The sequence below is a fragment of the Littorina saxatilis genome, linkage group LG11 (genome assembly GCF_037325665.1).
Source record: "Littorina saxatilis isolate snail1 linkage group LG11, US_GU_Lsax_2.0, whole genome shotgun sequence".
NCBI classification, from domain to species: Eukaryota; Metazoa; Mollusca; class Gastropoda; order Littorinimorpha; family Littorinidae; genus Littorina; species Littorina saxatilis.
The window spans coordinates 23782020-23806117 of NC_090255.1; the positions used below are offsets into that span (position 1 = coordinate 23782020).

The 24098-nt window shown below is 42.3% G+C and overlaps 1 protein-coding gene across 1 annotated transcript in view; it reads right to left on the minus strand.

Moving 5' to 3' along the window:
* LOC138980064 (protein PHTF2-like) overlaps positions 1 to 24098 on the minus strand; it is a 60635-nt gene that overhangs the window by 19499 nt on the left and 17038 nt on the right. Inside the window, exons 2-13 of the mRNA XM_070352862.1 lie at positions 21138 to 21371; positions 19671 to 19727; positions 15911 to 15989; positions 12233 to 12329; positions 10945 to 11059; positions 9498 to 9622; positions 7534 to 8959; positions 6520 to 6717; positions 5627 to 5672; positions 4275 to 4530; positions 2715 to 2811; positions 1949 to 2080 (exon numbers count right to left, since the gene is read on the minus strand). Of these exons, the coding sequence (XP_070208963.1) occupies positions 1949 to 2080; positions 2715 to 2811; positions 4275 to 4530; positions 5627 to 5672; positions 6520 to 6717; positions 7534 to 8959; positions 9498 to 9622; positions 10945 to 11059; positions 12233 to 12329; positions 15911 to 15989; positions 19671 to 19727; positions 21138 to 21179 (2670 nt within the window). The 5' untranslated portion in view covers positions 21180 to 21371. The remainder of the gene's footprint in view (positions 1 to 1948; positions 2081 to 2714; positions 2812 to 4274; positions 4531 to 5626; positions 5673 to 6519; positions 6718 to 7533; positions 8960 to 9497; positions 9623 to 10944; positions 11060 to 12232; positions 12330 to 15910; positions 15990 to 19670; positions 19728 to 21137; positions 21372 to 24098) is intronic.

Sequence of the window (24098 nt, forward strand, 5' to 3'; positions counted from 1 at the left end):
GCCCCCTCTCTCCCTCTCCCGCAAGGGGAGAGAGCTGACTTCCCACTGCAGTGTTGCTAAAAGCAAGCTGAGCGGGAAGAGAAAGAGAGGAAGCAGACCCCCTCTCCTTACGGAGAGAGTGCTCGCGAACAACCCAGCCTACCAGTGGCAGAAAGGACTGAACCGAGCTGGCCGTTTGCACCAGGCGACGGTGCGACGCAGGAGCGCCCCCCTATCCCCCCCCAATGGCGGGGGGCTGCGTAACACACTGTGAAGTACCGGCGGTAATCAGAGTGGTTAGACGCAGGCAGGGAGCAGGCCCCCCCTCCTAAAAGGAAGGGGTGCTCGAGAACAGCCCAGAGCCACCAGAGGCAAAAAACGGGCTGAACCGAACAGGCCATTTGCACTAGGCCACAGTGCGAAGCTGACGAAACGGGAGGGCGGGAACCGCCGATCGCGCCTGAAACAGCCGAGAATATAGACACAAAACATCGTTAAGTCCCCCCAAAAGGAGGACATTGACTGATTCCTCTTACACAGAGAAAGGGGAAAGAATAGCCACACGGCCACTCCCCCCCCCCCCCATCAGTCGCACCGACGACGATCCAACAAAAAGTCTATAAGGAGCCTAAAGGCTGATTAACCCCAACAGGGGAAGCGAGCTGTGAAAGAACTGAACCCACCCTCGGAGGGATAGGAACATAAAAAGAAGTGCTGTTTGACGGATCTACGACCCGCATAATAGGCAAATCAAAGTTCTTAGGCTACTCTTAGGAATAGTTACTAAACCAGGCTAAGAGCTTTGCCACCTTCCAGTCTCGCGCCGAGTTTAGCTTTGTTGTCGGCCATTTTAAGACCGGCGAAAAACAGTCACCCAGAACAAAAAACGTCTGCGTGCATGTTCAACACAAAGCTAACACCATTCAACCAAACATAAACAGGAAAGATCTCACCAAAAGGTAGACGGACAGGTAGACCCACAGGAAACCGGCTAGTCTCACGGACAAGCAGGCATGTGAAGGCCAAAAGTGAGAGCGAAATTCGGACACGTCCACCGTGTGTTGTCGAAAGTCGAGAATGATTATTACGGATGCTGGCGCTCACGTGGTGCGCAGGGTGTTATGGGTAACCGAGCAAGGTCAGGCCATAGCAACGGCTATGGCGTCGCTTTTAGCTTGGTTACCACCCTACTAAGGGCAGGTAATTTGAGAGGTTTTTCGACATCTAGCATGTGGGACTAAAGTCAATGCATTCATAAGAATTGGAGTAAGAATATGTGATTAAATTGCCATGACCATTCTGGTAAATTTGCAAAAGAAAATAAATCCAAGCAACTCTCGTGTACCTGCAGGTCTTATATTGCATTATCTACCTTCGCACAGTTTAGAAATAAAATCCTTATCCAGCTAATGAGTTAGCTATAAGTCATACAACCAACATTTGGCTGCTTTGTACCATGCTGACTGACATAGCTCCAAAGACTGTCCTCTTTTGAGCCCGAAGTAGACTTTTCGCAAAATCTATATAATTATACAGAAAACTCTGAATAAAAAGAAAACACACCAGTAACCAGGTTAGGTACATTTATATCTATAATCAATATGTGACCCTCCACCACGAAATGAGTCGCATGTCACCTCGCGCGGTTCTGCGCTAGGCTTAATGTAAGTCCGGGGAGTGTATGGTAACAGTGTGAGGGTCACCTTAGTCACAGGCTTATAACTCAAACAGTTTTCGCTCTTTTCTAAAACGGTTTTCACCACTGGATAGAGCATAACAAACTCTTTAGGAAAATGTAAAAATATGAAAATCATGCAAAGGTGACATGCGACTCATTTCGTGGTGGAGGGTCACATATTTGCTCAGAAAACTCCGAGAGCTGAAGCTCTGTGCAGCCAGCTTCACGAAGTCGACTTGACCCAGTTAAATTGAGGCTTGACCCCTGTGAGAAAAACGAGCAGGGACTGACCTTGAGATAGGAACGCAGAGACAGCCAGATCTTGATGTTTCGCACTTTGTTCAGACGGAAGTGAGGCATGTCGAACTTGCGCGCTCTCCTCGACGATGTCAGGTAACTGAAGTGCTTGGCATACAACAGGCGCTGGAAAGACACAAATTAGATAACATTTTTTAATTAGGTGTAACTGAAATGCTTGGCATATAACTGGCGCTGGAAAGACAAAAATTAGAATACATTTTTTAAATGTGATGTAATTGAAATGCTTGGCCCACACACAAAAATGAGATAAAAAATGTCTGCATGTGATTTAACTGATTAAGTGGTTGGCATAAAACTGGCAGCAGAAACTGCAACACAATTAGAAGAAATGACAGTGCAAAACAGTGGTATGGACCTCAAAGTGCATGTGTGTGTGTGTGTGTGTGTGTGTGTGTGTCTGAGTGTGTGTGTGTGTGTGTATGTGTGTGTGTGTGTGTGTGTCTGAGTGTGTGTGTGTGTGTGTGCGTCTGTGTGTGTGTGTGTGTGTGTGTGTGTGTGTGTGTGTGTGTGTGTGTGTGTGTGTGTGCATGCATGCATGCGTGTGTGTGTAAAAATTACTTCAAGGAACTCGCAGCGCATTCAACTTTTCAGAAAATAGTTTTATCTCTTCTATCAATTGATCTTGCAAAAGACTCCCTTTAAAAAAATTAAAATTGTTTAAACCAACACAACCTCAAGACAACAAATCATGAAACACGAAGGAGCAAACAGAAAAAGGGGGAGAAAAGCACTGTACCTGTTTAAAAGTTCTATCTGTGACGGTGAGAAGGAAGAAGAAAATACAGCTGAGAGCCAGTCGCTGAATGAAGCCGTTGACCATGATCAGGTTTTGCCTGCAAAACATATGAACAAACATTAGAATAATTTTAATCAGAAACTAAAAAAAAAAAAAAAAACACAATCCCACTAAAAATAGAGAAACAAGAAGAGCAAACGCTCGATCGAGTCACTTTCGCAGTTCTGAATATTATATGAGGCATCAGATGGACAGGAAGAAATTGCTATTCACAACACAATGAGTCACGTTCACATAAAATTTGAGCCCGGTCACTTTTATAGTTTCCGAGAAAAGCCCAACGTTAAGTTGTGTGTTGCCGAACAGAAAAGGCTAGTTATCTCCCTTGTTTTTCTGATAACGTTCGTAAAAGGCTACAGATGTAAATACTTTGATGTAAAGAATAATCCTACAAAGTTTCAATCACATCCGATGAACTTTGTCAAAGATATAAAATGTCTAATTTTTCCTTTGACGCTGACCTGTGACCTTGAAAAAGGTCAAAGGTCAACGAAACCATCGTTAAAGTGTAGAGGTCATTGGAGGTCACGACTAAACAAAATATGAGCCCGATCGCTTTGATAGTTTCCGAGAAAAGTCCAACGTTAAGGTGGTGTCTACGGACGGCCGGCCGGACGGCCGGACAGACTAACACTGACCGATTACATAGAGTCACTTTTTCTTAAGTGACTCAAAAATGTATCCCAAGTTCACATTTTCTATTCCTAAACTTTCTTGTGAATTTGTGTGTGTATCAAAACCCATACAGAGGCATTAAAAAAGACATCAGAACAGTTAAACTGAAACAATCCACCATACCTCACTCAGAATGAAAGCCTGCTTGAGTATGCATTATGTGCCTGTGTACAGAGAGAGAGGGGGAAAGAGAGAGAGATGGGGGGGAGGGAGAGAGAGGGAGGAAGAGAAGAGAGAGAGAGAGAGAGAGAGAGAGAGAGAGAGAGAGAGAGAGAGAGAGAGAGAGAGAGAGAGAGAGAGAGAGAGAGAGAGAGAGAGAGAGAGAGAGAGAAGACAAATTCTGTATTAACGAGGGTAATGGCATAAGCAAACAGGTGCTTTTTTTTACATCCAGCCCTCGCCCATGGGAGGATTTAATCTAATGATAATACGTTTAAAAAATGTTAGAATATCAATCAAAGAAGTAATAATAAAAAAAACGAACAAACAAACAATTAACAGACTAAACAAACAAACAAAAATATACATATAAACCAACATAACATATTATTGTCAAGGGCATAATGAAAACAGTTTCAAGTAAGCAAAAACGTGTACAACTTTGAGGGAAGAAAAATTCTGTGAACTGAGAGAGAGAGATAGAGAGGGAGAGGAGAGACAGAAAGAAAGACAGAAAGACATATATATATATAGAGAGAAAGAGGGCAAGTGAGCCAGAAAAAGACTCTCCCCCCCCCCCCCCCTCCCCCCTTCATCCAAAACCTCACTTAGAAAACATCCACAAATGAACATCACATACACACACACACAGAAAAAATCTCTCACCCCCAAGAGTTCTTCTGGCCCAGGGCCCAAAACCAGCCCAGCAAGTGAGTTGATGCTTCAGGAGACATGCCCTTAGTGCTGAAGAACCTGTAGACAAGGGGCACACAACCCAGGCAGAAGGAGAGGGCAACTCCGATGAAGATGTAGTCGGAGCTCTCCGCCATATTGTCCACCTTGTCGATGATGGCCCATCCGATGTCCAGCGCTGTCAGGTCCAGCTTCTTGCATTCGTTGCGCTCCCAGATCATGCAGCTCACTGAGACAGATTTAGAGCTTGGGTCAGATATTATAACTCTCAAAGCAATATCTTGAAAAGAAAGATTTGGAGCTTGCGTCAGATAACTAAAGCAATATCTTTTTATTGTACACAAGTGAGGTCCAGCTTCTTGCATTCATTGCCCTCCCAGATCATGCAGCTCACTGAGAAGACAGATTTAGAGCTTGGGTCAGATAACTAAAGCAATATTTGATAAACAAAGGGAAGTAAGCACTCTAAATGCATACGCCATGTGTAATAGAGTAAGTGAGAGGTATGCAAACCATTCTCCTTTCTTTCTTTCTTTATTTGGTGTTTAACGTCGTTTTCAACCGTTCAAGGTTATATTGCGACGGGGAAAAGGGGGGGGGGGGGGGGGGGGGATGGGATAGAGCCACTTGTTAATTGTTTCTTGTTCACAAAAGCACTAATAAAAAAAAAGCTCCAGGGGCTTGCAACGTAGTACAATATATGACCTTACTGGGAGAATGCAAGTTTCCAGTACAAAGGACTTAACATTTCTTACATACTGCTTGACCAATATCTTTACAAACATTGACTACATTCTATACAAGAAACACTTAACAAGGGTAAAAGGAGAAACAGAATCCGTCAGTCGCCTCTTACGACATGCTGGGGAGCATCGGGTAAATTCTTCCCCCTAACCCGCGGGGGGTACCATTCTCCTGGCACCTTAGAGAATAACAAGCATTGAAATGAACAAGCGATTTTTATCCTTTTTTGTGTGTTAAAAGCAGTATCTTTTTATTGTACACAGGTCTGGGATTTTTTCTGGTGCCGAGAATCAGAGTAGCAACTGCATGGTTGACCGATATGTAGACAATGATGCATTGAAAAAGGAAAGACAGAGAATTGAGTCATAAAACAGTTAGGTTTTGTGTACACACACAATACATTGCATGCACGCACACACACAGACATACACATATTAACACACACACAGAACCGCACATGCACTATCTCTCTGTGACTTATCCCCCCCCCCCCCCCCAGTTAACTGTATCAAAGATGAGTCACATCAAACTGATTAAATTTAAAACATGAAAAGTCAAGAGAAATGTTGAGATGTACCAACCTTTATCGGGTTGCGCACTATGGAGGGATGGATTTGAGGAGCTTGGCTGAAACAAACACAAAGAAGCCGTGTTACTCCATTATGCATCTCTAAAGTTTGACATTTTGGTAACAAAAATTAAAACCACAGATTCATTTCATTTCATTTTCTTTACTAGCATTCAGGGCCCGGCTTCCCCCAGGTGTTTAATGGTGACCACAGACAGACAGACAGACAGACAGACACACACACACACTTTCAATTACATCCATTCTTATATGTATATTAGATTATCCCATTAATGGGAAATTTGGGTCGTTTCCTCCCAGATGGAAGCTAGCTGCAACAAGTCAAGAGTCAGCTGTGTGCGTGTTTCACCGAGCAAAACTGACTCAAAAAGTACATAAACTGATAAACTGATAAAGACAAACACAATAGACCCTATCGGTATTCCAAGCTCTCGTAATCTCTCGCAAACTTCAGAGCATAGCAAAGCATGCGGTACAGCGATCTCATGCGAGCTGCACAAGCCAAGGTTCGAAGTTCTCGCGATGTTCAAAGCATAACAAAGAGCGTGTCTCGTGAGAGCTGCTCAGACACCGAAAAGGTCTATTGTATCTGTCACATGCATTCAGCATCAAGAAGTAGCCTGTAAGTCAAAGTGTAAGAATAATTTGTACTGATAAGGCCAACAAAAAAAAAAAGTCTGTTTACGGTAACATAGGCAAAAAACCCAAAAAAGAACGTTCGCATCTCCTTGTGCTGGCCAAGTTCTATACCAGGTGGTCATTATCGATAGGTGATCATCAAAGCATTGTTCCACTGTACATACATGACAGTGACATTAATAAGTAAAACACAGAGCAGACCACAACTACAGTTAGAAAAGTTTAAACAGCAAAAGTGGTGCTCACCGGTTGCAACAGGTTAATTCCATGGAAAGGACTGGTAGGCATCAGGCCCTCCTGAGCCAGTTCGTCATCATCGTTCTCCTCTACGACGTGCTCCACGTTCTCCGACAGCTCGCTCTCCGAGTTACTGCTGGAGTAGGACGAGGAAGTGGTCACGTCTGACTGCATGCGATCCTCCCACTCCTCCGAGCTGATGGTGGCCTGTAAGGTAGAGTTTTAAACCATGATGAGAGAGAGAGAGAAATTCAAGTTTTGCCCTCACGGCAAAGCCTTTAGGCTTTATTTAGGGGAATGTTCATGGGTTTTACTTTTACCCCCGACTTTAGATGATACACAAGTGTATGCGTGTTTAGGTGGTATCAGCCATCTGCACTTATGGCAGAATGACCGAGGTCTTTTACGTGCCACTGTGGTGACACGGGGCTGGGGGTAGGACATGGATATCGTCTCTGGGCCAACACATAAAGTTGTCCCCTGTCCGTCCCGCGACTCTAGAAACACAAGTCCAATGCTCTACCCCCTGAGCTACCTGGGCCCCCTTGATGAGAGACACATGACATTTGTATTAAATATCATGTCCCGTATAGGTCCTCCATACCCGAGAGGATGTGAAGCCTTATTAGTCAGTCAGTCAATGGCACAAGAAAAGTGATTTTCTGGAATCTCCTTTTCTTCCTTTCTCTGTGCGCATTAATTGTTATTTAACCAGGCTTAGAAACATACCATTTTCAGAGTCAATTTGCTCCTTTTCCCCATTCTTTTTCAACTTTGGTGAGAAACATGCCATATGAAAATCATTTTCTTCTTCTTTCTTTCTCTCTTCTTAGGCAGTGCATGTGTACATGTAAATTGAAATAACTAATGCCTTCGAAACAACCAGTATAACTTTAAGGGACAATCCAGTCAGCTTAAACACACACAAACACACATTCTTTCAAACATACACACACACACACATTACAAATCCAAATCCCCCATCTAACCGAAAGGCTAAGAAACATTAAACCATCTCCCTACCTTGTTCGACGACCCCAACAACAAGCCGACAGCCTCGTTCTCCGAAGAACTGACTCCGCTGGTCTGCGTCACCTTGCTCTGAGCACGCAACCCCAGAAGCTTGGGTGGCAACGGCCTTGAACGACCTCCGTCTGTTGGCTCCGTGCCGCTCTGGTTGGCACTGGCTCTCCGTCTCCGGCGAACTCCACTGGAGGACTGTCTGGTGTCCGGATCACTCGCGGAGGACTCGCCCTCCAGCTGCTGTGAAGTCTGAGCTATCTTTCTGGGCGAGGCGTTGTGGCTTGATGAAGGGGTGTGGGGGGAGGAGGAGGAGGGGAGGGCATTGCCGGATCCCCCCTCGCCGTCCAGGGTGGAGGAACTAGCCATGGGTGTAACCGGTACCGGCATGCCGACAGAGTCTCCGTCGTCGCAGTTCTCCGCGTCGGAGTCAGAAGGGTTGTAGTTGGAGGAGTTCGAGACGTGGCCGGTGTCGGAGAGATTCTCGTCGTCTCGGTGGTCGGTGGCACCATCCTCGGAAAAGGAGGCTCTGGACTGAGTAGCAATGTGAGACAATGAGTCCTTGCGGGGAAGAGTTACCACACCCTCCAACTGAACTAAATCTTTCAACACAATAGGCACCACCGGGACAGACCTAACTTCGTCCGCAATCTCCTTAAAGCCTCGGTCCTGCAGAGGCTCTTTTTGTCCTCTGTTGTTTGTAAAACCTCTGTCATCCCTAACACCTGAAGACTCTCTCAACCCTCTATCGTCTAAATGCACTAACTCGAAGCGGCCCGCCAGAGAGTCAGAGTCGGTAGCGTCCGTTCTGCCCTGATAGGCCTCGCTGTCGCATGCCGCCCCCGAGTCACAGGCGTCTTCGATTCCACTGCTGCTCTTGTCAGCGTCAGCGTTACTGATCGCTCCTACAACTGTTTCACAACTGTCTCTCACAACACTTGTTTCCTCCAACACATCCTCTTCTGCGCGGTTCACGTCACTCGAGACTGCAGCCGCCTCCTCTCGCACACTCCGCCTCTCTAGCTTACTCATCTTGATTTTTTCAAGGCGGCGTCGGCTGCTTGATTTCACTCTCATGTCCTGAGAACTTTCCGCCCCGGATTCCTGCGCGACGTACTTCTGCGAGATGTCAACGATGCGAACGTTCTTTTTCTCTCCTCGCTTGGAGTGCCTGGCTGCGCGCAGCTGAGGGAAGTTCTGTCGCGCAGCGGAGGGGGAGAGCTGGGAAGGCGGTGAGTCGTGAGCGCTGACCTCGACCCTGGGAACGTTCCAGAGACTGGTGGTGTGGCGGTGAGATCGGTGCGGGGACACCTCCCTGGCGCTCCTGCCATCCTGACTGCCGTCCGAGCCGTGCGGCTGTGCCGAGGCGTCAGGATCTGCAGCGCTGTCCCTTGGTACCGAGCCGCCCTGTCGCTGCCGTTTCTTTTTACTGTGTGACAAAAATAAATCCGATTATTATAACTGATCGTTAAACGAATTTCTCCATTCAGACAGATGCATACATGATCTCTACTAATTCCCATTGGGTAGTTTTCTAATTTTGCAGCTACTAACTTTCCAGGACATTCTTGAAAACATCAAAACATCTGCACACACCTCCACTGAATTCAGCCTTTGCGTCTCATTGCCGCAAGGTGACAAGGCTAAACATTTAAACAACCGCAGGATAATGAATGCTTAAGCAGCATTATAAGCCTGTCATTAATTGGGCGAAGTCAACTACCCAAAGTAATATTACTTCGTGAAGCTTGCTGCATGAAGCTATAGCACTAAGTTTTCGGTGAAAAGTCTTCACATTACGACAAAGGGCTAAATTAAGGACAGCCCTTACAAAGACAGCAATGACCTGCCATACCTGCCGTCTCGTTGCGGAGGTTTGAGAGAGAAGTGCGCCAGGCTAACCATTCAGACAACCACAGAATAATGAATTTTTCAGCAGCATTACAAAGACAGCAATGAACTCTGACCTGCCATGCCTGCCGTCTCGTCGCGGAGGTTTGAGAGAGAAGTGCGCCAGCACAGTCTGTGCATGAATGAGCCCCAGGAGGAACATCAACCCCAGGGGCACCACCACCTCTGTCAGTGTCAGCTCCTGTGTGCACAAACATACAATCATTATCAATCAAATTCATCATCCACAAGACCACGTGCGCACGGAAAAGATCCTGTAAACCATGTCAGAGTTCGGTGGGTTATAGAAACACAAAAATACCCAGCATGCTTCCCCCAAAAGCGGTGTATGGCTGCCTGAATGGCGGGGTAAAAATAGTCATGCACGTAAAACCCCACTCGAACAAAAACATGAGTGAATGTGGGAGTTTCAGCCCATGAACGACGAAGAAGAAACAAATTCATCAACGCACGAAGCTTTGACACTGAATGTTCCATGAAAAGTCTGGGCTCTTCTCCTCTTCTTCTGCGTTCATAAGGGCCCGTCAACTTTGGGCTCTTCTCTTCTTCTTCTGTGTTCATCAGGGCCCGTCAACTTTGGGCTCTTCTCTTCTTCTTCTGTGTTCATAAGGGCCCGTCAACTTTGGGCTCTTCTCTTCTTCTTCTGCGTTCATCAGGGCCCGTCAACTTTGGGCTCTTCTCTTCTTCTTCTGCGTTCATCAGGGCCCGTCAACTTTGGGCTCTTCTCTTCTTCTTCTGCGTTCATCAGGGCCCGTCAACTTTGGGCTCTTCTCTTCTTCTTCTGCGTTCATCAGGGCCCGTCAACTTTGGGCTCTTCTCTTCTTCTGTGTTCATCAGGGCCCGTCAACTTTGGGCTCTTCTCTTCTTCTTCTGTGTTCATAAGGGCCCGTCAACTTTGGGCTCTCTTCTTCTTCTGTGTTCATCAGGGCCCGTCAACTTTGGGCTCAATTAAGGAAGGCCCTATGATTTGGGTCAGGATTCCAACCATTCAGATTACACCACATGAAATAATGTCCAACTTGATCAGAGTTAAAGTTGCTGAAAGTGACCTATGAATGCTTTACCCAAGAAAAGATGAATTCTGAAAATAAGTATGTAATTTGTTTTAACCGGCTGTGGTAGAGCTGGGCCCCTTGGAAACAACGAGGCAAACAAGTGTAGCCACTAATCAGTGGAAGCATTAAGCAATCATTCAGCAGTGAATAGGGAACTGAACTTTAGTTTACATGGATGAAGGTTAAAGGCTGGGCTTCTTCTTACAATCTGTCTTTGGAACGAACACACACACACACACACACACACACACACACACACACACACACACACACACACACACACACACACACACACACACACACACACACACACACACACAAACCAACACTATCAATCTAAACTAAAACAGAAACACCTGAATGCAGGTGAGCTGTAAATACCCTTATTTCAAGATCTGATTTTCTCAGATTTCTTGAGGTCTTAAGAGTAGGGTTCCACTGTACTCACATCTTCAATGATACTGCCATCCAGGTTCCAGAAGTAGATGAGGGCGGTGATCACTTGAAGAAGGTAGAGTGTGAAGAGAATATAGTACACTTTCCTGGACGATTGGAGCACCCACCTGGAACAAACAAATATCTTGTGTGTACAATTTATTCTAACTCAAAAAAAAAAAGAAAAAAAAAAGCTTCATTCTAACACCATACAAATAACAAAAGAATGTTTTATCAGCGCTACACCTGTAATGTGAAGCTTCCAAGAAAGGACACACTCTCTTATTTCTTTATCTAAAGTGGAACTACCCCCCCCCCCCCCTTTTAAGACCTTAAAAAATCAGTCTTAAAAAGGAGGGAGTCTAAAAATGGGGCTAAAAATACAGAGGTTTTAAACTGAAAATGTCTTTAAAGGGGGGTTCGGGGCGGGGATGTAGCTCAGTCGGTAGCGCGCTGGATTTGCATCCAGTTGGCCGCTGTCAGCGTGAGTTCGTCCCCACATTCGGCGAGAGATTTATTTCTCAGAGTCAACTTTGTGTGCAGACTCGCCTCGGTGTCCAAACACCCCCGTGTGTACACGCAAGCACAAGACCAAGTGCGCATGAAAAAGATCCTGTAATCCATGTCAGAGTTCGGTGGGTTATAGAAACACAAAAATACCCAGCATGCTTCCTCCGAAAACGGCGTATGGCTGCCTAAATGGCGGGGTAAAAAACGGTCATACACGTAAAATTCCACTTGTGCACAAAAAAACCCCATGAGTGTACGTGGGAGTTTCAGCCCACGAACGCAGAAGAAGAAGAAGGGGGGTTCCACTGTACTCTGTATCTGTACTCATGAGTCAAACAAAAGTTTCAGTTTGTTTTCAACACAGATAATAACATCTTCCCAATCTCTAATGGAAGTGCGTGCATACACACACACACAATGACAAACACACACATTAACACAAATATATAGCCGGATCATCTACAAACCAAGCAGTGTTTCATAACATATTCCAAGATCCATCCCTTCTAGACAATTAAAGAGGGATTTAATCTAAAAAAGAGAGAGAGAGAGAGAGAATGACAAATCTTTATTTTTTGAGGGTGACAAGAATAAGCATAGATATACTTTTTTGCATCGGGCCCTCGCCCTAAAGAGGGACTAAACTATTTTACTACAACTATGACTAGGGGAAGAAAAAAGAGAGAGAGAGAGAGAGAGAGAGAGAGAGAGAGAGAGAGAGAGAGAGAGAGAGAGAGAGAGAGAGAGAGAGAGAGAGAGAGAGAGAGTTGTAAGAGACACGTCATTCTCACCATCTGTAGTAGAAGGGGAAGAACAAGACGCGCACGATGGCCTTCCTGGTGATGTAGATCCATGGCACTTGAGGCTTGGTCTTGGTGAAGGTAGAACCTGCACACACACAACACGTAAACCATTGAAAACAACACACATAAAAAGCGCACATTTTCCATCATGGACAGCATAATTATATTGTCAGAAAAAAAAATCATCTGTCTTGTTCACACAACCCAACTCAACGGCAAACACACTACATCATTTTTTAAACTGTTGTTTTGAAATCTGAGAAAGAAAGGGACGTAAGCGCTCTAAATGCATATGACATAGGCGCAACAAAATAGAGTAGGACTGGTGAAAGTTATGCAGCACCAGTCTCCTGAGAAGCATTAAAATGATTATAAAGTGAATTTCATTATCATCATCCATTTCATTATCATCATCCATTTAATTATCATCATGCTAGCTACAAGTGAGAGTACAACAACATATGACGTTGATAGTGTTACTAATAAGATTTGTGATATTTTAAATTGTTCTGCTGAGAAAATCGGTGTAATTAAAGAACAAAAATTTATGAAAAAGCCACGTTCAAAGAAATTCAAACTGCAACAACCATGGTTTAGTGCAATTTGCAAAGAGAAAGGAAAAATATTTTTACGTGCGAAAAACAAAGCAAGACGCTTTAAAAATGTGTTTAATGAACATGAAAAAAAGAGTGCTTTTAAAGAATACAAAAAGACAATAAAAAAGGAATGCAAGTTGTTTCATAATGAGTTCGTTAAAACTTTGAGAAAGTTAAGAAGTACTGACCCGAAAGCATACTGGAATCTTCTAAATAAAAATAAAAATAAAAAAAATAATTCCAAAACTAACTATCCAACTTGTTCTGAGTTTTTCGAACATTTCACTAAACTACAAGAGTGTGATGAAAATGAAATGGATGATAGTAATGAACCTTTAAATGAAGCAAGTAATGAATTTCTTAATGCGCCTTTTACAAAGGAAGAAGTTATCAAATGCATAGACAAGCTGAAAAACAAAGGCATGCGGTCAGGATAAAATAATTAATGAGTATTTAAAAGCGTCACATGATCGAATGATTGATATTTATGTAAATTGTTGGTTAATGTTGTTTTGCAGTCAGGAAAGGTTCCAACACAATGGGCTGTAGGTGAAATTATTCCATTGTACAAAAATAAAGGCTCCCAAGCTGACCCCACAAATCATAGAGGAATTACTTTATACTCAGTTTCTTCGGAAAACTTTTCAGTGCAATTTTAAATGCTAGGTTATCAAACTTTTTGGAGAGTAATAATAAATTAGGTCAAGAACAAACAGGTTTCCGCACAGGTTTTTCAACACTAGACCATGTTTTTACTTTGCATTGTATATTAAAAAATTTTCTCAATAAAAAGAAGCGACTGTTTTGTGCATTTGTAGACTATGAAAAAGCGTTTGATAAAGTTCGCCGTGCATTTTTATGGAAGAAATTAGTTAGTTCTGATGTCAATGGGAAGTTTTTAAAAACTGTAAGAAATTTGTACGAAAATGCCAAGTCTTGCGTTAAAGTTAATAGTGAGTGTTCTGGATATTTTCCCAGTTTGTGTGGAGTTAGACAAGGGGAAAACTTGTCACCGCTGTTTTTTGCTCTATTTTTAAATGATCTAAAGCCTTTTCTGTTGGAAAACAGTAATGGTTTACAATCTATGTCAAGAGAGGCTATTGTGGTTGGAATGGATGATTACAAATGCTTTGTTTCAAATGTTTTTATTACTGTTTGCGGATGATACAGTGATCTGCTCAAAGTCTGAAAAAACCCTGCAAGAATGTTTAAACAAAATACACGAATACTTAAAATGGCTTCTAAATATTAATGTAAACAAAACGAAAGTTATAGATTTTCCAGAGGTAAAATTAGAAATAAACCATTGTTTACGTATAATGGCAATTTAATCGAAGTAGTGTTTGATGTAATGTACTTGGGCCTTAAGATTAATTATAATAATAAATTTTCAGTTGCACAGAAGAATCTATATGATCGTGCCTCAAGGGCAATGTTTGTTCTTTTGCGTACTTGTAGACAATTGTCACTGCCTGTGGACATACAAGTTGACTTGTTCGATAAAATGATTGCTCCAAATTTACTGTACGGATGTGAAGTATGGGGTTTTGGTTCCTGTGAACTTGCTACTAAACTTCAATTGCATTTTTATAAAATTGTTTTCAAACTAAAAAAATCAACTCCAAATGCTATGATATTTGGTGAACTTGGAAGATATCCACTAGATGTTAATATGAAATGTAGAATGCTTTGCTATTGGTATAAACTGATTAGTCCTATTCATAAAAATAAATTTTCAAGTATTGTGCATTGCTTTACTTATAAATTGTATATCAACAAGATGATTGAATCTAATTATTTATGTTTTATTGAAAAAAACCTTAAATGAAATTGGTCTCTCTGGCCTTTGGACATTTCAAGAAAATGTTCAATACTCAAGCGCATGGTTTAAAAAGAAAGTAAAAAGAAGCTTGTATGACCAGTATATATCCATAAATGGTTTACAGAAATTGGAACAAAAAATATGTTTTGGAATTATCGAATGTTTAAAGATATTTTTGCATGTGAAGACTATGTCACACACCTGCCATATCAGCAATGTGTTTCAATGATGAAGTTTAGAACATTAAACAACAATTTGCCTGTACAGAAAGAACGTTATCTTAATATCCCGAGGTCAGAAAGAATTTGCACCAAATGTGTATCACAAGACATAGGTGATTCAATTCCATTATTTATTTGTCTGTGATTTTTTCAAAGAAGAAAGAGCTGAATTGTTACCACCTAACTATTGGAAAAAACCTAATGCACTTAAATTTAAAAAGTTGTTTGCTACTAAGAAAAAGAAATTGCTAAAGAATATTTTGGACTTTATTAATAGAATTTGTAACAGTTTTTCATAAATTTTTTATTTATTTTTTATTTACTATATTAGCATATATCATGATTGTATTGATTGTATTTATTGTTCAAAATGCCCCCATGGGTTATGGACTAATAAAACTTGAACTTGTTAATTTAAAAAAACAATTATCCTGCATGGCCATCATAGAATCCGCTCACTCTATCACATGGGCCAGTTAAATCAAATGTAAAAGTAGCTGTCATCACATTTGTACGGAAATATTCAGCTGTCAAATGAAAAAGTAACAGCAAAATTATTACCAGTTTTTTAATTTTCTTTTTGAGTATTCAAAATTTGTAGTAGACAAAATTACCAGAAATTACAAACAAATGTGGTCCTTGAACACTAAAGTGAATTAAGCTTCACTTTCAAACATGTTTTCTCCCCTTCAGTTCCATGAAAGACTATTGCTCTCTTTGAATCATGAAAGCAATGATGAGTGTATCAATCATGTTTTCCTGTAGCATAAAAAACTTGCAATCATAGAATCTGTATTCGGCACGTGGTATTCAATCTCGCAGGTCAACTGATGTACAGACCAGCGCTCAGTGCCTAATATCCGCCTTCGTGTGTACACGCAAGCACAAGACCAAGGACAACCAAAAACTCCCACATGCATCCCCCAGAAACAGAGTATGAATGCCTACATGGCGAGGGAAATGTCGGTCCACTCTGCTTGCGAGTTTACTTGGGAGGTACAGCAGGAGGAAAGCAAAGAGAATATACCTCTGATCAGGTCGACATCGATGTACTCTGTCTTCAACCTGACGGTCTTTCTTGGGGCATGGTGAACATTGGGAAGCCCCTGAAAAGAAGAGAAACTATATATCACACTCTGATACAAGAATAATTATAAAGCGTAAGGAAATGACAAAGGCCAGTGGCCGAGTACAGAAACACAGACTATGTAATGGTAATATTGCCAAAGTAATGTAAATGCAACCGTTAACATACACACATGTATGCAAACATGCACACACACGTACACACACACTGAAAGTGAAACGCCTGCATGAGTACATGTGTGTGACTGTGTGTATCTATATAATGTGTGCAGCATCAAGTTGTCTACATGCACATGTCTGTGTTTCAGTAAATGTGCACTTATATACATGTGTAGATATGTCTGATCCAGTGTGTTTGTTTGTTTGTTTGCTTAACGCCCAGCCGACCACGAAGGACCATATCAGGGCGGTGCTGCTTTGACATTATAACGTGCGCCACACACAAGACAGAAGTCGCAGCACAGGCTTGGTGTCTCACCCAGTCACATTATTCTGACACCGGACCAACCAGTCCTAGCACTAACCCCATAATGCCAGACGCCAGGCGGAGCAGCCACTAGATTGCCAATTTTAAAGTCTTAGGTATGACCCGGCCGGGGTTCGAACCCACGATCTCCCGATCACGGGGCGGACGCCTTACCACTAGGCCAACCGTGCCGGTGATCCAGTGTGTGCATGAGTGCCTGTGTGAATGTCAGCGCTTGTGAGGGAAACATGCACACAAACCACACACAGTGAGAAGGAAGACCTGAGACGAGTTGCCCAGAGCAGTTCGCCACGGGTCGCTCGCAGTGCGAATGACAAAAAGCCATTTCTTAGGGCAGTGCAGGAAAGCGTTCGCAAAGCACTCGGCGAGCGGCTTTGGTATATGCTCGCCCACCGCGTTATCCAAGATGGCGGCGGTGTTTACACTGCGATGCCGTGTAGCGTGTTTCGATCTTCTCGGCGTGGTTTTCGACGTGACCCGCTTTTCAAGGTTCAGGGACTACCCCAGCTAAATTTCCCATCATAACTACATTCTCTCTGACGATTTCACTGACCGAATCGTCTACTAGTTTAAGAAGTACAACTTTTTTCATATCTCGCAGCAATCGTGCTTTCTTCATCGCCATCGTGAAGCGATTTGCCTCGTTGTGAGCCCGTTGCATAGACCAATCCAGAGCGACTTTTCTCTGAGCGGGCTATTGTGATTCTGAGCAACGCATGGCCGGCTGTTTACCCCCATAAGTGTTTTGGAGTAATGCTCAGCCCCCAAAATAGTAATCCTGGCACAAAAATAGTAATCATCCAGCATTCATCACCAATTACAACGCACATGACAACTGTGTCTGCGAAACGCAATCATGCACATATATATCCATCATTCACAAACAAAATACATCAGTCAGTTTTTGTAGTCATCATAATTTCAAAGAAGATCACATCAAAAGCACATGCATCACTGATTCTTTTTCTTTTGCTCGTAGTAGGCCTTTTTCAGTGTGTCATTGGCGCTTCTCTACACAGTACTTGCGCTTGCCGAATGAGTGAGGGGGAGACTTCACCACTAGAAGGCTCTCCAGCGTCTCATCAGACAGACATGATCTCTGGTCAGTCCTGTGCTTTTTCACCCCATTTTGCCATTGAAAAAAACAATGCCAAACATGTGAATTAATAAATAAAAAAAATATTATTATTTATTTTTTTACACTTTTTTTTATATTTTTTTTAATGAAAATCGTAGTCTTGACACGGATAGCGGAATGGCGTATTTTTTGCAGAAAATCGTAATAAATTACGCCAAAATCGTAAGGGTAAACAGGTCTGGAGAAAGACACATTTATTCACATAAACATGCATACAGGCACAATGATACAGACACACATAATCTGGCCTCACAAACATACACATACTCTAGTCTCTCTCTCTCTCTCTTTCCAGGTCTCTCTGACCCACACACTAATTACCCCTTGACTGCCATACATGTAGTACTATCAGGTAATAGCTATTCTGATGGTCACGTGGGGGAATTCGGGGGCTGTGATTGGATGGTCTCACACATCCCTTTTCCGATCATCAAAGCATAACGCCACGGAAGTTGGCCATTTTTGCCGATATCCAAACGATATCGGCAATAAAAAAGACGCATGGTTCCGGTTTCTTCCACGTGTATAAAGTACACGCATACCTCGCCAGGTTTGTTTCTGTGACTAGTCGACAGACGATGCCATTTGCTTTGTGTGTGTTTTTGTTGTTGCTTACTGTACATGACATACATTACGTGTAAAATCCAGTTCTTTAACAGGCAACAAACCTTGCAAATTTCCAGAAGCTGCAATCTGAAGCGACCTATCTCTGATTCTAGCAGACGATCTCTCCAATGTTTAACACAAAATCAGCAAACTCCCCTGTCACATAGAACGTCCATTGTATAGTGCAATGCTGAAATGAAGTTACCGGTCTGAAACATTTCGTCGTTTCTTCTGAGACAATCCTTGTTCTCTTATCATCACAGATTTACCGCAGTCTTCACCAGGCGAATTCCCAACAGAAGTCAGACTTTCGAACATACAATCTACATACGCAAGCATGATACGTCATGACGTCATATGATTCCTAACATATTGACGTAATGCTAAGCATCCGGTTATCTCGAGTTTTCTCCGTAATACATGTCCGTGGGTTTTTCAATGTTCGGTTATTTCCGTGGCTTCATGCGAAAAGGGAACCGTCGTCTGCAATCAACGACATGGACCATTCTGGTACTTGTTGCAGACAAAAACATGATTTTAACACAGAATTTAATGTCAGAATAGCTATATAAACGCTATTGTGTTTTCATCGTAGAAATAGGGTCCGATGTTTAGACTCAAACAAGTATAATGTGACTCGTCTTCGACTCGTCGGCATTATACTTGTCTCGTCTAAATATCGGGCCCTATTGCTACGCTGAAAACACAATAGCTGTTACTAGGTAGGTATTGTGCCATCCACACAAAAATCAATCCACTGACAAGGGAAACAACCGCTGTTGTACTGTCCTTTGAATTGCAGCAAGATGGTTACCTCCCCTGGAGACCATTTTCTCAGTTTGGGGCTTAATTGTTTCAGCTTGAGAATTCAGAGACGATACAAAATAATAACCAACAAACCAACCTTTATAAGCGTGGATGTTAGAATTTTTTTACCAAATTATTCCCGCGGTCAAGGGTTTGAATTGTTTTAGCTTGAGAATTCAGAGACGATACAAAATAATAATTTTTGTTTGTTTGTTTGCTTAACGCCCAGCCGACCACGAAGGGCCATATCAGGGCGGTGCTGCTTTGACATATAACGTGCGCCACACACAAGACAGAAGTCGCAGCACAGGCTTCATGTCTCACCCAGTCACATTATTCTGACACCGGACCAACCAGTCTTAGCACTAACCCCATAATGCCAGACGCCAGGCGGAACAGCCACTAGATTGCTAATTTTAAAATCTCAGGTATGACCCGGCCGGGGTTCGAACCCACGACCTCTCGATCACGGGGCAGACGCCTTACCACTAGGCCAACCGTGCTGGTTATACAAAATAATAACCAACCAACCAACCTTTAGCGTGTACGTTAGATTTGTATAAACTAAGTTATTCCCGCAGTCAAGGTGTTATTCAATTCTCCCAGCAGTCAAGGGGGTTAGACACCGACACATGCACATTGCACAGATAAAAGAAAACAAACCTTTTGGAGTTTTCTTTCCACAGACTGCTCCCACAACTGTTTGTCATATGATCCAATCTGTACGCACAAATAAAACAAGTCTGTCAAGCATCAAGGGAAACAAACTTCAAAATTGAAAAACTTCAGGAAGGTATACATTACAGGGTGACCTAGCTCCCCTTTTTAAGACCACAAATTTGAAACTTCCCCCTTTTCAGACATTCCTTTTTCAGATGTTTGGTTCATATCCTCGAAGCTTGCCTCCAGTACAAAAAAAAATTAATAATAATAATAAAAAAATCAAAAAAATCCCTGCGCTTAGAACTGTACCCTTGGAATACGCGCGATATGTGACCCTCCACCACGAAATGAGTCGCATGTCACCTCACGCGGTTCTGCGCCAGGCATAACATAAGTCCGGGGGGTGTCTGGTAACAGTGTGAGGGTCACCTTAGTCACAGGCTTATAACTCAAAAAGTGTTCACTCTTTTCTAAAACGGTTTTCACCACTGGATAGAGAATAAAAAACTGTTTAAGAAAATTTAAAACTATGAAAATCATGAAAAGGTGACATGCGACTCATTCCGTGGTGGAGGGTCACATATAAGCCTCATATTGATTGATTGATTGATTACACGACTCCCTTCCTTTATCAGACCTGATTATTTCAAATTGTTGGAGGTTTTAAAAGGGGAGTTCCATTGTAGCAGGAAATATGTACATATATATATATACAACAAAACATAAATCTGAGCTTCGAATGAAACTTCAATGTAGAGTTGAAATCAAATTTTTTGACCAGTAGTCAACACCACATAAAGAAAAGGGCGGGGATGTAGCTCAGTCGGTAGCGCGCTGGATTTGTATCCAGTTGGCCGCTGTCAGCGTGAGTTCGTCCCCACGTTCGGCGAGAGATTTATTTCTCAGAGTCAACTTTGTGTGCAGACTCTCCTCGGTGTTCGAACACCCCCGTGTGTACACGCAAGCGCAAGACCAAGTGCGCACGAAAAAGATCCTGTAATCATGTCAGAGGTCGGTGGGTTATAGAAACACAAAAATACCCAGCATGCTTCCTCCGAAAGCGGCGTATGGCTGCCTAAATGGCGGGGTAAAAATGGTCATACACGTAAAAGCCGTGGGAGTTTCACCCCATGAACGAACAAACAAACAAAAAGAAAAGTGTACAAAGATCAAACACGGTTTTGTTCCAGACAAGTTCTCACTTTATTCAATGATCTAACACTAAGCTTCAAATAAGTTAAATTTCTAATTAAAATGACTTTTATTATGTTCTTTCAGCTCCCCAATCTGCAGTTTATTTTGCTTGTTTTGGTTTGTATTTTTAACATGCATACAGATATATACCTTCAAACAAAACAAAATAACCAAGACTGTGTCGAGTCATAGTCTGTAAAATTAAACCCAAAAACAGAACATTCAAATTACTTTCAAGCCATACATTTCCATCAACACATTCTGGTCACCTACCTTTTTTTGATACCAGGCTATGGCATTGTGAATATTTTCCATTCCTCGGGCAGCTGCACTATTCTTCAGAGTCCTGTGCAGTGGATGCAATTGTCGCTACTGCCAGCTATGTGTCCAGATGACGTCCAAAAGATCCACAGACCGAATGAAGTAAGCTCTCCCGGCTGTTCTGATATATATTTGGCTCCCCACCACCTGACCCCCCTTCCCTCGAGTGGGAGTGGCCAAAAAGAACTGGAACAGTCAAACACATAGCCGTTAAATTAAAGAGAGGGTTAGTGTCTAAGTTATTCAAGTGTGTTGACCTCTCTCAAACTGAAAAAGACAACACTTCAAAGTTCTGCTGCCAAACCAACAAGAAAAATTCAACTGTGAAACTGAAAGTGCTGACTCTGCAAATACAATCATTTAATTATATAAATTGCTCTAAACCGATCTCGAATCATTCTCTTACATTGCTTTAAAACTATGTGTTCCAAACTGCCATTATATCATTAGTTTTTGTGTTGAAATATTTGTATAGATCTATTCTCTAAGAATCTGTCTCTATAAGGATACTAAAACACGCAATTAACAAGAACGTCAGCACAATTATAGCAAAAGTTTTTGTGTTGTAATACTTGTGTAGATCTATCCGCTGAGAATCCTTCTCTATAATACAACGTGCAATCAACAAGAACAGAGCAAAACCCAATTACTGCAGTATAAGTTTTTGTGTTGTAATACTTGTATCCTGTAAGAATCCTTCTCTATAATACAACATGCAATTAACGAGAACAGCGCAAATGTGAAACCCGCTGGCTCTGCAAACTAACAAAACTAAATCACATAAGTTGTCCCTAAAACATTATCTGAAATTATATCATCTCTCAAAGCCAACCACACTCAAATATTATAAACTCAAGCCTGCTGATACTGCAAGTTTTCGTGTTTTAACTATAACGATCTCAGTATCGTTAACTCAAAATCTTTCGCTACACCCTTAGATTCCTTAAAGCAGACTCACGGTTTCCCTGATTCTGTTGACAACTTGAACTCAAACTGAAGTTTCCAGTACATGTATGTATAAATTACGTATCGAGACTTAAGCTGCCGTCACAGAAAGTTTTTGAATTGTTTTTTTGTATCCTCCAAGAATCTTAATTTCACCATTGAACCCCAGATTCAACCACACTTGCTGTGTCACTATATCAGAACTTGAACTCAAGAGCTGACTAGAGTATGACGGTTACTAATATAGCCTTTATAATGCGCCGTTCTTTTATTTGTACCCCTTTAATCTCCGGATCGTAACTCTTCCTTGAATCCCTTGATAATGATCGACAAAAATGTCTGTTACTTTTCTGAGAAATTGTTCAGCTACACAAACCTCCCTATAATTGCATGCATGCAGACTGCACCCCTGCCGTGACACAAAGTCAGTGTTTAAAACAGCATGAGCATGTGAACTGAATTCAGGCTTTCTTTCACAAGACTCAGGTAATGCTCTTTGTTTGTTTGTAACTTAACGCCCAGCCGACCACGAAGGGCCATATCAGGGCGGTGCTGCTTTGACATTTAACGTGCGCCACACACAAGACAGAAGTGCGCAGCACAGGCTTCATGTCTCACCCAGTCACATTATTCTGACACCTTCTTTCTTTCTTTATTTGGTGTTTAACGTCGTTTTCAACCACGAAGGTTATATCGCGACGGTGAAAGGGGGGAGATGAGATAGAGCCACTTGTTAATTGTTTCTTGTTCACAAAAGCACTAATCAAAAAATTGCTCCAGGGGCTTGCAACGTAGTACAATATATGACCTTACTGGAAGAATGCAAGTTTCCAGTACAAAGGACTGAACATGTCTTACATACTGCTTGACTAAAATCTTTACAAACATTCGACTATATTCTATACAAGAAACACTTAACAAGGGTAAAAGGAGAAACAGAATCCGTTAGTCGCCTCTTACGACATGCTGGGGAGCATCGGGTAAATTCTTCCCCCTAACCCGCGGGGGGAATTCTGACACCGGACCAACCAGTCCTAGCACTAACCCCATAATGCCACTGACGCCAGGCGAAGCAGCCACTAAATTGCCAATTTTAAAGTCTTAGGTATGACCCGGCCGGGGTTCGAACCCACGACCTCCCGATCACGGGGCGGACGCCTTACCACTAGGCCAACCGTGCCGGTTAGGAAATGCTCTACTTATTTTCAAAAGACTTAAGATATATAATACGCCACTCATTACACCAGTGCATGGGGCCTTTAAATATAGAACTGACTCCTTTCATACTAAAGCAGGAAGTAATGCAACCTGTTCTTGCTGGTTCTTTGTGAGTTCATTAGTCTTGAAATGGAGGTTACAAATTATATAGAGCTTGCAAATGTACAATCTGAAATAAACCAGGGGGTCTTAAAAATCTTACTTCAAACTTCACAAAATTCATGCAGGCAAAAGTACATGTTGTACGTGTCCTAACTGATGTTTCACTGAATAACTTTTGTTGTGATCAGCAAATATTTCCACACCCATAAAGGCCTAACTTAAAACATGAACTAAAACAATCTCAAGGGTTACAACGTTAGATGTTTTTCACCCTTTAGTGCAATTGTCAACAAAGACAACATTAGCTGTTTCTAACCCTAAGTGCAAATTGTCAACAAAGACATTTAGAGCTCAACATAAAAACTGAGACAGCCGCCCAGCCCAGGACTGTCACCAGACAAATGAAGAGCACTTAAAACTGTCTTACACTGACACCTGCAGAAGTCACACCTCTGTCTGGGTACCTTTTGCCCCCCAGCGAAAGTGTTATGACATTTTAATGTACTGGTTCACCACAAAAAAGGCTTAAATAACCACATTGGGGGAGGTAACCTCGAGCCTCAAACCTCATCAAAAACTGCGAAAAAACAGGTGTGGTGTGATGCCCTGACAGGTCATTATGGTTTGTGGTCTCATTGAGTTTAAAAT